General features: G+C 41.5%; 1 protein-coding gene across 4 annotated transcripts in view; it reads left to right on the plus strand.

Annotated features, from left to right (window-relative positions):
• The window catches only part of Nme7 (NME/NM23 family member 7), a 145,739-nt gene that overhangs the window by 102,846 nt on the left and 27,981 nt on the right, over positions 1–14,912 (plus strand). For 3 of the 4 annotated variants that reach the window (XM_052737447.1, XM_052737448.1, XM_052737450.1), the window contains one exon: positions 4,767–4,874. In XM_052737447.1, coding sequence (XP_052593407.1) covers positions 4,767–4,874 — 108 coding nt within the window. Of the gene's footprint in view, positions 1–4,766; positions 4,875–6,898; positions 11,899–14,912 lie in introns of those variants that run through there. The other variant, XM_052737449.1, reaches the window with a different exon arrangement.

A 14,912-nucleotide genomic window follows, 5' to 3' on the forward strand; every position in this document is an offset into this window, starting at 1 on the left:
AGTGCCTGTTCTGTTCTCTGACCCCAGATAAGTTTATTAGGGTGCACAATATATTGGGGGAACACAATATCACCACAGAAGGGCAAGAAAAGAATGTGAGTTAATGCACTTTAGCGGAATTTATTTTTAAAATATAATAATGTATAAGCCTAACAAATGAGGAGAAAAATCATGTACTGTAACATACTCTGATGTTTATAGTAGCTATTCATAAGTGTGTGTCTGTACCAGAAGACACCTTAGTTCTGGAGGGAATTCAAGTTTGTCTTAATATTGCAATACTACTCTGATTGATTGTCCCCATCTCACCTGGCATTTTAGTCGGTGACATTATCCTAAGTCCCAAAGCAGGTCACTTTCAAAGATATGGAATTAGTGTTCAGGGTTCTCAGTTCCATTCTCAGTCATATGTGCCCTAGTTTGCAAAATTCTGATAAAATCATCCGTGCACAAATAGATGAATCGATCAGGAAAGATCAATTAGCTCAGTGGCTAAAGTGTTTGCCACACAAGTGTAAGGACCTGAGTTCAGATCCTCAGAACCCATGCAAAGCCAGGCATGATGGTGTGCATCTGTAATCTCAGTGTCCTCCGGTGACATGGGAGGAGAGACAGGCAACCCAGGAGCTTTTGAGCCAGCTAGGTTTTTGTGCATTGTGGCAAATAGTGTGACTCCATATCAAACAAGGTATAAAGCAACGATCGACATCTGAGGTCATCCTTTGACCTCCATACATGCCCTGTGGCACACATATGCCTTCCCCCTACGCACACACATATACACACATCATACACATACATGAAGATAAAAAGTATAGGTCAGTCAAATGGTGATTCCATATGTCAAAGGAGTTTTCTTCAGAATTCCTGGAGAGAAATACTCCTGGAAAATGTAGCGAAAAGGAGCCTTGAGCACTGGTAGCCAAGTAACTGAGTTTCTCTACTCTGTCGCCCGTAAAGACTATCAACTTGGGCCTTACTAATCCTTTGGTTCATCCATCCACTCATCTGATTAGTCATTCATACTGATCCCCCATGCACCTTTCAGGAGCTTTCAGTGTGTTGGCTGTGTAAGGATCGTATGTCCTTGTCGTTAAGTTTGTGTGGATAGCAAGAGTGAGCATATGTGTAAACAAATGGGATAAAAGTGTAATGGTAGAGGTAAGGAAGCCTGTTAGGAGACCACTAGAGTCTAATCATGAGAGTAAAGTGTAGCAATAGGGTAGGAAGGGGACGTGGGGGGAATGCTGTGCCAAGAGGAAAAATCCCTCTGATGTGACAGGCTGGGGGTGGGCTCAAGGAGGAAGCAGGCAGTTCAGGATGAGGCCAAAGCTTTTTGCCTAGATTATGTTGGTGAATTGTTCATGAGAAGTGGGGAATTAGGAAGAGGGAGCCCTTAGAGAGAAGATAATGGGATTAGGTTTGGGCAGATGGAGTTTAAAATTCCAGTGGAATAACCAGGTGATGTTGTTGTAAAGGCAGAAGTCAGGGACTAAAGTGTCATCTGGAGAGACATGTCCAGCACTAAATGTGATGGGAAAGAGAGAGCCAGAAGGTATGGAAAAATAAAAGATTGAATTGTGGGTGGTAAGAGAAATCCAGGAGCCTGAGGAGGAGATTGGATCATGGCACCAGGTGGGATTAGTGAAGGGGGAATTTCAGGAACACAGGAATGACCCAGAATGCTAACATCAAGAGGCTCCCAAATGAAGAGGATCTATGACAATATAAAGACTGTTGTCCCCTTGCCAAAGCGGTGTGGGTGGCACTGTGGGTAAAAAGATGGAAGAGTAAATGAAGGTGCAGCTTCCTTCTCCAGACACAGAGAGGTGACACAGCTTTTTCCTGCTTGTGTCTCTCCTGCAGCAGTGAAGCCTGAAAGAGCAGCTTACTACGGGAGCGATTTGTTCTTTGTCCGGACGTGTTTTACCCACTGGACAGACCCGTTCAGTACTCGGTGGCATTCAAATGCACACAGTCTTAGAATAATGAAATAAACATTCTCTTCTTTGTTTTCAGTTTTGTGCTAGTCACCGTACTGTTTGGAAATTTTTTGTTTTTACTGCCGTAGACTTAGACAGCATTCATTAAGATGGAATTTTCCCTCCCACTGCAGGATTACCTGAGCGGAATTTTAAGTGCTTGTGATGAGATGTGAAATAACCAAGCACTTTGGAGCTGGGCACCAGGTTGTTGAGGAGCATGAATATGCCAGGAATTTGATGGTTTGAAAGTTTGTTGACTTTAAGTGCAAATAAATATTACTCTTTAAGGAGCCCAATTTTCTCAGCATAACCTGTCGTTTATAAATTCTTTCTAAAGGATTATTTATTTGTGATACTAAACGAAATTGTTGGTACTTAGTGTGGCCTTGTTGTAGCTGGAAGATATTTCTGCTTGTTAAGGATGGATTGTGTGTGCATGGTGGTTTTCATCATAGAGTATTAATAGAAGAAAGAACAGGAATCTGTTAGGAATAATTAGGGGAATCTGTTGGAGCATGAATGGGGCTTGTGATGAGAAAAGATCACCCTTGGCATTTCACGTTCATGTTGTGTGGTTGTTTATATGTGTAATATGCATATATGACATTTCAGTTAACCAAGACCCTTTTTATATGATCCAAAATGAAGGCCTAAGCAGACAGCGTGGAGGATGGTCCCCAAGTAGTGTGGCATGCTGGTTGTTGTAATAAGTAGGAGTACTCCAAGGATACGAAGAATAGCATGAGAAATACATAAACTGGTCACTTAGTCCTTTGTTGTTACTGTCTGCTGTTCCCGACTGTGCATAACTGTATGACTGGCAGAGAATGATGACTTACACTTGTATCACCACAGTCGGGTGGGTAGTACATTGTGCCACATTAGACTGTTATAATTCAATGAGATGATAGGGAATTGCTAACCTATGGGACCACATTCGGTATATAGGATCAATGTATGTTGATTCAGCATGCTCTTACAGTGACATGTAGCTATAATTAAATAAATGAATACTTTAAAAGCACCCCTAATTTGTTGTGAGTGTTACTCAGTATCCATGCACCATAGATGTGCCTGGCACCATTTTGATTTGTATGCCCACGGAAGTGGACGGTCCTTCAGTAACTTGGCCACACAACCTGTTCTTCTCTTTCTTCGACATTCTAACCCTCATCTTGTCTCCAGCCATGGTTATGCCTTAAGACTGCTTATTATCAATCCTTTCCTCACCCTGGAATTTCCACTTAACCTAAGAACCGCTACGCTGGTGATCTGTTTCCCAGTTCACTTCTGTCTCGGTCCTTTTCTACCTGATGAACTGAGCTCAAACTCACCAATCTGCCTTTCCATCATCTTTCCCTCCCCCATCACACAGGTCCACACTTTCTTCCCTATTTAAAACTTTTGCCCAAATGTACTGTTTCCTTATTGTGCTCTTGTATTGCTGTATCTATCTTAGCCTCACTAAATCCAGGGCTATGTGTGGCCATTTTTCTCCCTGAAGATGATCTAATGCTAAGCAGATTTAAAGTTGTTAAAACTATAAAATCAGTACCATGAAACTGGTTCATTTTAAATAAAGTTAAGATATTTACTAACCTCATAAAATTTTCACAGTAATCTTATTTGATGTGGTTCTAATAATCCATTGTAAAAAGAAATGTAATTATTGTTTGTCTCCCAATACAATGCATTATACACTGGGCCACAGAAAAGGACTTGCTGTGTATCTTGGTTACTGATCTAATGCTGTGAAGAGACATTGCAACCAGGGCAACTCCTAAAGAAAGCATCTAATTGGGGGCTGGTTTACAGTGTCAGAGGGCGGGTCCATTATCATCATGGCAGGCAGCACGTGGCAGGGGGCGCAGCAGCAGGCAGGTGTGGTGTGGGGTGCAGCAGCAGGCAAGTGTGGTGTGGGAGCACACAGCAGGCAGGTGTGGTGTGGGGAGCACAGCAGGCAGGTGTGGTGTGGGGAGCACAGCAGCAGGCAGGTGTGGGGAGCACAGCAGGAGGCAGGTGTGGTGTGGGGAGCACAGCAGCAGGCAGGTGTGGGGAGCACAGCAGCAGGAGGCAGGTGTGGTGTGGGAGAGGTAGCTGAGAGCTGCATCCTGATCCACAAGCAGAGAGAAGGGATGGGGCCTGGGTCTGACATGGGTTTTTGAAACCTGAGCCCACTCACAGTGACGCACTTCCTCCAACAAACCAAACCTACTCCAACAAGGCCACACCTCCTAATTCTTCTAATCCTTTCAAATAGTTTCACTCCCTGGTGACCAAGCAGTCAAATATATGAGCCCAGGGGCCCACTCTTATTCAAACCCCCACACCAGGGCAGAAAAGGTGACTCAGCAGGTAAAGGAGCCTGCTGCCAAGATTAACAACTGAGTTCAATCCCTGGGACCCATATAGTGGGAGAGAACTGACATACAGGTTGTTCTCTCTCTCTCTCTCTCTCTCTCTCTCTCTCTCTCTCTATCTCTCTCTCTCTCTCTCACACACACACACACACACACACACACACACACACACACACACAAATAAATACAGTAATTCAGCACTAAGATTTTTTTATATTTAAAAAATTTCTACTGGTAAATATAAAATTTTCAGTGGTCAAAATTTTCATATATTCATTTTGTTTCCCAGAAAAATTAGCACCCTCAATGTATAACTTGGATTTTACAAAATAAAATAATTAAGATGTTTCATGTAGCTAATGCTTTTTCTTACTAATACCTTTTACTGACTTAAACCTATACGTGTGTGTGTATTTCATAGGAAATTGCCCGGCATTTACGTCCTGAGACCCTCAGAGCAATCTTTGGTAAAACTAAGATTCAGAATGCTGTTCACTGTACAGATCTGCCGGAGGATGGGCTCCTAGAGGTAAGACAAAGCAGTGTGGAAATCCTGCTTATACTCCAGGTGCACCAGTGATCTCCACAGTTCTTGTACATTTCAAACCATTTCGTAGTCTGGGATTGCATTGGTTCTTGGCCATCCAATAACTTTATACTAATAACTCAAGAGATCAAATATAACCAAGCATGCACCCACGGTCCTAGGTACTCCAGAGGGTGACACAAAAGAATCTTTCTTAAAAAATTAAATTTCATTAGTTCTTTGAGTTTTATTTTGTTGATTCTTACTTGTATAATAAAATCCATTAGGCCTTTTAAGATTATTTCTGCCTTTAAAGTCACATTAGAAAGCCATTTCTCCAATATTTACTTTTTATTTTCCTATAATGGAAATGTTAAACCACATGGAATTTGTTTGACATTTTATGTGAGCTATCACAGTGTTACATATTAAATATCCCATCCTTATGTTATATATTATCACTCACTGAGTAATTTTCTTATACCTGTGTCTGGTTTTTATATTAAGTATGTGCCAACAAAATATATTCTTTTTGTTATAACTTACATTTTATAAAAGTTTTCTTACTCCCTTAAATTTATTTCCCCAAATAGACTATAGATACGTTTTACCTGGTTCTCGATAAGATACAAACAGGACCCTAACTGACTTGAGAATTTGTTTAGAACTTAATGAGAAGATGGCCTTTCTCCAACTCTGTATGAGTGTCTCTCCTTTTATGACAACCACGGGGTCATTTATGTATGTCCTAGGAATAACTAATTTTCAGCAGCTTACAGTTTTACTGCTATAGAGGATGACTCCATGATCTTCATCAAGATTTTCTGGTATAGCTGAAGACATCAGTTTACTAAAATCTTTTTTTTTTTTTTTTAAAAAAAAAGATTTATTTATTTATTATGTATACAGCATGTATGACTGCAGGCCAGGAGAGGGCACCAGTTCTCATTACAGATGGCTGTGAGCCACCATGTGGTTGCTGGGAATTGAACTCAGGACCTCTGGAAGAGCAGTCAGTGCGCTTAACCTCTGAGCCATCTCTCCAGCTCCAGTTTACTAAAATCTTACCTAAACTTTATGCCCTAGTGTAAATTTTAGATGCACTTGATAAATATGACAGGTTTTATTTTTAATTATCAAAAAGTAGTGTTTACTATAAGTTCAGTTTATAACAACATTCCCTTCTCCTTTTGACACATTAAGGCTTATACGTTAGGTTTGAATAGAATCTGTTACTCAGTGAAGCTGAAATCCTGTTAACCATTTGCTTTCTTTCCATTAAAATATTATCAATGTATACCTGTGACTTTTGTTCATATAATCTGAAACGGATTATTATTGGGCACAGTTTAGAAAGACATTTAAATGTAAAAGGATTAAAATATGTCTAACCAAACTACACTGTATATTTCATTACAAATTAGTATTATGAAATTTAGAAGGAGGAAGAGTTGTAGGAGCCAGGAAGGTCAAGGCCATCACAAGAAAACCCACAGAAACAACTAACCTGGCTTATAGGGGCTCACAGAGTGTAAACCGACAACCAGGGAGCCTATATGGGACTGACCTGGGCCCTCTATATAGAGATAATTGTGTAGCTTGGTCTACTTGTGGGACTCCTAGCAATGGGAGCAAGGGCTGTCCTAAGGCTTTAGCTGGCTTTTGGGAATCTATTCCTTATACTGGGTTGCCTTGCCCAGTTTTAATATAAGGAGAGGTGCTTAGTCTTACCAAAATAGAAAAAAAAAATGTCCGGCCAAACTATACCGGATATTTCATTTCAAATTAGTACTGTGAAATTTAGAGAATTACTCAAAATCCAGAAGTTAGAGTTCTGTCAGTGTCAGCGCCTAGTATGTGGCTAATTCCTGCTTAACGTGATCTTAGATAATTCACATTTCCTCCTGTGCCCACTTCTAATATCAGTATAATGTAATTGGGAATGCTGCTAGAGCCAAGAATGTTCTCTTAGTTGGGGCTTAACTCTGTCGTGTGCTACTTGGCTTTCTCTTGTGTTATGAATGTAGAAATCTGCTTTCTATGGATGCCACTAGTCATGACAAGGCCAGTTTTGTGGTCGTAGGAGCAAATGGCCATGATGGATTTCTAATACGAGGAGTCCTAGAATGACTTCACTGTCGGGGTCCTCTGATACTCTGCTAGCTGCAACTCGGATGTTCTGAAGAAAACATTAGTGAGAAGAATGGTGAGCTCAGCGAGTCGCCAGAGCGTGACTGACCTTCTGTTGTGGGCAGGCTGTTAAGGAGGTGATACCCAGTGCCCATGAGGCTGAAGTAAAGTGGACTCTCAAGGTGCTATGCTGGAGAGCTTTGCGGCAACTGTTATTGAAAACCTGAGGGCTTTTCCACAGTTTGTCCCCACCTTCTGCTTCTTAGGACACAACTAAATCGGGACCATTGACAGCAAGGCTACAGACTGGGAAGCTGGGATCGTGAATGTTCGTGGAAGGAGTATTCATGGTCATTAAATTGGACACAGTGTGCATAGCTAAAGAGAGCTCCTGTTGCTCCACGACCCTTCATCGGGGTCAGAGGTCCATGCGTGCGTTCACAGTACTGTGCTTCCCTGTACTATAAAAGGACCACCAGCAATCAAATAGCTTCCAAGCAAACTGCTCATCTCACTGATCCCTGGTTTCCTCACTCTATGAACTGAAGATAGATAACAGTACTTGCCTTGTCCAATGGCACAGGGTCTTAAATGAACAGTTGTTCCTGATACTACAGTACAGGGTCTGTTTGTGCATACATGCTTCTACATGACACTCTTTCATACCCTGACTTTTTTCTTTGAGACAAGATATTACTGTAGCCCAGGCTGGCCTCAGACTCACAGAGAATTGCCTGCTTCTGCCTCCTCAGTGCTGGGATTAAAGGCGTGCGCCACCACACTGAGATTGTCCTACTTGTAAAAGACTTCAGTATATGATTTTTGAGAGGAAAAGGGCAATAGTTTGCTTAGTGTTTCATCCATGGAATGAAAGCATGTAGCATTTCCCCTTTTATCCTAATGAAAACTCTGTAACAGAACTCTGACCCTGGGTGTATGAGACTCACCAAGGCAGTTTTTAAAATACCAATCCCATGACACACTTCTTGAGAGTCTACTTAAAACTTTCTGGAGGCTGGCAAGATGGCTTAGCCCGCCACCAAGTCTGATGACCTGACTTTTGCAAGTTGCCCTCTGACCTCCACACACAAGCTGTGTTGTACACAAATAATATAATTTTTTAAATGAAGAAAATTCGATTTTTGAGAAAAGCCCCAAGTACAGTAACCACAGAAAGTTTCTGTGAGAAGGTGAAAGTGAACTGCCCATATGTTCCATATTCCTGAGTACCTTAATGTCGATTTTTAACACAGAAGGCATTTTCCTACACAGCTACATCATGAGTATCCAGATTAAGAAACTGATGGTGATATATTGCTACCATCTCAGACTCTGAGTCCCGTCAGTTGTCTCAAGGTTTATGAACACGAAGCACGTAGGTCAGAATCATTTGTTTCATTTCATTTTCTCCTTAGTTCCCCTCAGTTTGGCACAGCCACTCAGTTTTTCCAATTAGCTTTCATGACTTGGAATCCTAGAAAATAACAAAAATTTCTAATCAAATTTCTTCATTTATTTCTTTGACTATCAGAAATTTTTCTGGATAGCTTTCACTTGCTCTTCTAACATGATGCTGACTAGTTCATTTTGCTGATGGTATGTGTTACCCATGTAAGGAGCATTAGTTCCTCATTGTCGAAGGAAACAAACAATGCCCCTCTTATTTTGTGACACGGCCTGTGTCTACTGTTCCCTGATCCACCTCATCGTCAGTCCTGGTCTTACCCTGGTGCTGGTGATTATCAAGGATCATCTGTCATTTCCCCAGCCTTCACTGAAGGAAAACGCCTAGTTCTCTGCCTTTCATTTTGCTTCCATGGTCTGTTCCAGGCCCCTCTTGTCTTACTATCTCCATCAACAATAGAAAACACTTGAAATCTCCAAAGCCGCTGAATGGACTATGGTGGCATATTCAAGACTATCTGAATCCTATACACCAGGGTCATAGGTCAGTCACCCTCCACTCAGATATTTATCACTTAAAATTTAAACACATCACTGTTGACTGGGGAGCTGGCTTAGGGGTAAGAGCACCTGCACAAGCGTGAGGACCTAAGTTCGAGTCCTTCTTATCCACCTGAAAAGACATGTGTGGCCACATGTGGCTGTCACCCCAGTGCTGGACAGAAGGGAGGATGGAGCAGGAGAATCATTGAGGGTTGTGTCCAGCCTACATAATAATCACCAAGCTCCATGTTCAGTGAGACAACATGTCTTAAAGGAACAGAGCAGAGAGCCATAGAGGAGGACACCCAACATTCTCCTCTGGCCTCTACATGTATACATAGGTATACACAACTGCACACACATGTATATACACATTTGTACCTCTCTCTCTCTCTCTCTCTCTCTCTCTTTCTCTCTCTCTGACAGACACGCACACACACACACACACACACACACACACACACACACACACACACACACACATACTGCATTGAGAACATCAGTAAACATTACAAGGATCTTGCTCCCTGGTCTCTAATAGTAGTTACATTAATTTTTCTATATAATGGTGAACTATGGACCTTCCCTGTTTTTCTTTTTCCAAACATCCTATAACATGGTCATATCACTTTTTGATTGCTGACTGGAATTTAGGAGGCAGTTAAATATTGTAGCATAAACAGTTGAGGAAAGCAAGTCTGAATTCAGACACGTCATTATGGACACACTCTGGTTCTAGTGACTCAGAACCAGCTAGAAATCAGTGTAAGTGGAGGTAAGTGTTGTGATTGGACAGTCCTGGGTTTACTGGCCATGGTTAGCACAGGCATCTCCATGTCCTGACACCATGATTTACCCTTTGTTTTAGTTTCTGTCTTGAAGGAAACAAAATTGATTCTTACGTGTATACTGTCGAAGGAACACAATGTACGAAGACAAGAGCCAACAGCTTTCTCTTCGGATCTAAAAATAGTCTAGCAGGGCTGACGCTGTGGCCCGGAAGTGGGAAGTGGCAAGTGAAGAGTTAGAAGAGTTGCCGGGGGCTTGTAAAATCACGTGAAGACATGAACTTCATCCAGAGCCATCTGTGATCCAAGGGAAGGTACTGTGCAGGCTAGCACAGTCATGTCAGTGTTAGATAGAGCATTCTGGATCGTAAGGAGAACTGGTCATGGGATCACTATAGAGAAGGAGCAGGTGTGGTGTGTGTGTGTGTGTGTGCATGGTAACACAGTCATGTCTGTGTTAAATAGAGCATTCTGGATAATAAGGAGAACTGGTCATGGAATTGCTATAAAGAATAGTGTGTGTGTGTGTGTGTGTGTGTGTGTGTGTGTGTGTGTGTGTGTGTGTGTTGTACAGAGGGGATGACTCTGAAGATAGTTCAAGAAAAATTTGTGTAGCCTTAGTGAAAGTGGCCACTAGGATGTCCAGGAGCCATGGTTTTCTGACGACATTTAGGAAGGACAAAGTGATGCACATGAACAGCTGGATGTGAAGGATAAGTCAAGCGGACAAACCGAGGCGATGCCTTCCCCTGAGTGCAGAGTGGTGCAGGGCAACCATCTGTATCTAGGACACTGAAAACACTAGTGTTTCCCTCACTTAGCACAGGTTAGACCTTGAATCTTATTCAAAGACAAGAATGGCTCTCTAGTAACAGAGTGCCGGAATAACTTGCCCTGAATAATCATAATGCCTACTTTCTTCATGGAGTTTCTGTGAACTTGATTCTATAATATTGAAGCATTGGTTGTAATGCCTAACGCCATAAAGAGAATTGTAAGTCCATAGGTCTTTCAGTTTCTCAGCACATCCATGGTGCTAGCTTGTTTTAAATTTGTCCTCCCATTGTGAATGGGAACAGGATGAATGATGTAAAGACGATAGTTAATGTGATTGATTACTCTGTATGTAGATTGTCTTATATGTGGAGTGGAGACAGTAGAAAATACTGCCGAAAAACAAGTTTAATTAGTAACTATGGAAAATCCACAAGAAATAGATACCGAACCATAGGGCTAAAGAAGACCTTAAACAGCCTGTTACTACTCTCCACACATTGTCTCAACTCCCCTATTGTGCCTATTGTGAGACAGTGCTTTTCGAAGTGAGCAGCAGTGTGGGATCTCCTGGCAGGCTTTTTCAAACAGTTTACTGTGCTCCTCTCTGGTCTCTGATTGGCTAGATCTGGCCAAGCCTGAGAGCTTGCATTTCTAACAAGTTCTCCTTTGGCAGTGTTGTGTTGGATCAGGATGCCACGCTTGGACAGCCCCTACCCTAAGACGGAGAAACTGCAGACTCTCACTGTGATATTCTCTTGGTTAATGTCCTCAAGTTTGGGACTTCTCAGACATGGACATTCAAAGAACAGACCAGTGAAGACACTGGGAAAATCATTTCCCAGCAGCATCAGCATCATTTTGTTTTAAAATGGCGGTGGTGTGCGGAGAGTACAGCGGTCGAACTCATCTGATGCATGGGCAGCAGGAAAAGCTGTCCTATCTTGTGTCGATAGTTGAAAAACAGCCATGAAAATCACTAGATGTTCCACTCTGGATGGCCACTTGGCTCAGGCAGCTAGCTCCGTGTCTGTGGGGAAATCCTCCCTTCTCCCCAGGTGACAATGGCCACCAAGCCTGGCACAGCACACCTTAGATGTCCTGGCTTTCCTGTTTTTCTAGGAAGTGATGAAAAGCTGTCATAGGTGACTGCCATTTGTGGAGTGGCAATCAGCAGTCATGGAATTTCCACCTAATTGTGGAATCGTTGCACTCTTTCCTGGCTTTATTCAGAGCTAGGGTAAAAGACACATATCGTATTTCATAACTCAAAAAAGAATGTAAACTGTTTAAGACTCCTTACGTCACAAGTATATTGGATTTTGTACATGCTAAAGAAAACTGTACAAATTACAATACAGTACACAACTAAAATCCTTCTAATTGTGTGGAGAGTTCGCATCTTTTTTTTTAATGTCTAGAATAAATTGAGCTCAAATATATCATAAATGTGAATCCTAAAAACTAAATTCAGCGATGACCAATAAAGGTTGACTCTCATAGTTTTCTATTTCAAAAATCACACTTTTTAAAATAACTTTGAGCCCTTCAGTGTAATATATGGAATTTAAAAGTAACTTTTCTGAATTTTAAGTTAATGAATTTCATTCATTTGCTAGTAAGAATATATGATCATTTCATTGGATTCTGTCTTATTACAATCTTTAAGGAAGTGAGAGTTAGATCAGTATAACAGGGTGTGCTTGCAGAGTTGAGCTGTAGTGTGGATATAAACAGTGTTGATAGACAGTGCATATGGAAGGGTTGGAAACAGTAAGCATGAGAGCTGAGTGGGAAGCATTGTAGCTGTGGCTGGAGGGACCAGGGAAAGTTCACCACGGAGACAGCACGGGAGAAGCCCTTGAAGAATAAAGCTGGTTTTATAATGTGCCAAAACAGAGTATGGCAAGCTGTTGTTAGGAGACACTGGGTTTATCAAAACTGGTTGAAATAGAGGGTTGTTTTTAATGAACTATGGGAGATAAATATGGAAATATAAATTGCAGGGAAGTTATGGGGCCTTTGGAAGTTTTCTGGTGACAAAAAGCATTAAGCTATGGATAATAAAAGTAATAAATGCTATTTACCAAGCGGTATATGCCGCATTTGTTAAATGGTTTGCTTGGATCACCTGGAAGTTCCGTTATTTCCAGTTTGTACGTGAGAGTGACGCTCTCTTGAGTGGAATGACTCCTCTGGGATCACACTATACATACGTGGCAGAGACTGAAACTCAAACCCACGTCTGCCTCAAGTTCTACACCTAATGCTTTTGTTACCAGAAAACTAGGACCAAGATGGCTAAAAAATTTGAATTCAAGAGCCAATTCTTGATTTATTGGTAAGATTCCAAGACTACTACTAGGCAGATGTATATTTCCTTGATGGTTTGCCGGAGCCCACTATGGGTGAGCATGAAAGATTTTTCTATGCATACCGAACAGCAGCTTCTTTGGCTGTGGAAAACAGGATCCATCAAAGATTTCTGAACCATGAAATGACCTGATAAAGCAGAGCCCCCTTAACCAAAGATGGAAGTTGAAGGTGAATAGTAATGGAAACATATGCTGTGCTCATCCAGTAAGAAGCCTAAAGGACACAGTAGCCCAGGTATTTAGAAATATCCTACTGTGAGTAGAAATCCATATCTTCATGAATACAGTTCTTGAATAATAGCCTGTCTCCCACAGCCTCTGCTCTGTGAGAACATTGGCTTGTATTTTATGTTAGTTATTCAATCCCCAGTAGCTAGGCATTCAATACACTGTTCTCAAAATTCATTAATATTAAATGTAATGACAGTACATTAAGGGCTAGCTCTGTGGCTAAATATTTTAAGAATAGCGGGTGCATCTTGAATCAGACGATCTGGGTTTAAATTCCAGATCTACCACTTAGTTGATATTTAAGAAAGTTGTTTAAACTGTTGTGCCTCAATCCCTCATTTTAAGACTAGGATAATAATAATAATACTTATCTGAGAGAATAGAGACAAGACACAAATTAGTTTGTGTTAAAGCAATGAGAATAGATTAAATTAGGACTGGAGAGATGGTTCAGCAGTTAAGAGCCCATGCTGCTCCTGCAGAGGACCCAAGTTTGATTCCCAGCTCACAACTGTAACTCCAGCTCCAGTAACATCTCTGCCCTCCATGGGCACCTGCACTCACAGTCACGTATCCAGCACACACACACATGCTTAAAAATAAAAACAAAATCTTTTTAAAATCTATTTTAAAAGAATAGTCTCAACTAATGTTGATTATCTTGTATTATCAAAAGTTTTGCCACTTTGACCATTTAAAAATAAATGTATTAGGATCAAGTGAAAAGGCTATAATATATTTTTAAGAAGAGCTCTGTTTTTTAAATTTAAATATCCTAAATATACCATGAAGGAACTTACATTACACTTCACCAGTGAAAAAATAAAATATGCCAGTTTATAGTATCTCATCAAAAGTGCCATTTAAACTTGATCTTGTTTGATAGTCCCCTTCCTCATGGCAAAGTACATGAAAAATTAAAAGTCGATAGATGTGTGAGAGGGAGGTGGAGTATAAACGACCTGGGCTGCAGAAGAGGTGACGTGTGTCTGAGAGAGGGTAAAATGAGCTGTATGGTAGGACGCCACTTATCTAACGCTTCAGTGTCAAGCCGTGGGGTGCAGTCAGTAGCTAAGTATGACGGGAGACTTCTGAAGGTGAATGGAAAGGAAGATGCATAAAAGGACAGGGCTGATGGGGCCCACTCATGAACACTTCCCCAGCCCCCCAAGTTTATGTCTCAGTCTTGGAGAACCTGCCTTATTTCTATTTCCCTTCTCTCCATATACACCCAAGGCTTCTGTCCAGTGCTAAGCTCCACCCCAGCATAAAGGGGTGGGCATTGGGACCAAACCTTTGCAGAGTCCTAGTCTGTGGCTTCCCTGGGGTAGATGTGTGGCTCCTGAGTCCTTTGGGTGCTCAGTTGTTCTTCACCCTTTTATTCAGCTCTTGCCACATCTGTCACTGTGAAGCATCAACACGTGAAGAGCTGATTCATCCACCTGCTTCTGAGTCCTCTACCAAAGCCTGACTAGGGTGGTTCCGATATAGCCATCTGCTCACTCCTTCTCAGCCTCTACCCAGGAAGAAAGAGGAATGGTTGTAACTTTCATGGCATGTCTAATAGGTGTCAGGCTTCTTAGCTTCTTTTTGCAAATTATACCCCAGCTGAGTAAGACTCCAGGTGTAATTTCACTGTAGAAAACAACTCATGCTGCTTTCACCAAGTAGAACACACACAAAAATCTGGTTTCAAACACTATCCTTTTAAAAAGAAATGAGAAAGAGACCTTCAGTGTGAGCGTGCGTGCATGTGTGCATGTTGCATTTGGTAACTGAAACACAAGCCTATTCCC

This window comes from Peromyscus californicus, unplaced genomic scaffold (assembly GCF_007827085.1).
Source record: "Peromyscus californicus insignis strain IS unplaced genomic scaffold, ASM782708v3 Scaffold_14__1_contigs__length_90479793_seg_2, whole genome shotgun sequence".
Lineage (NCBI taxonomy): Eukaryota > Metazoa > Chordata > Mammalia > Rodentia > Cricetidae > Peromyscus > Peromyscus californicus.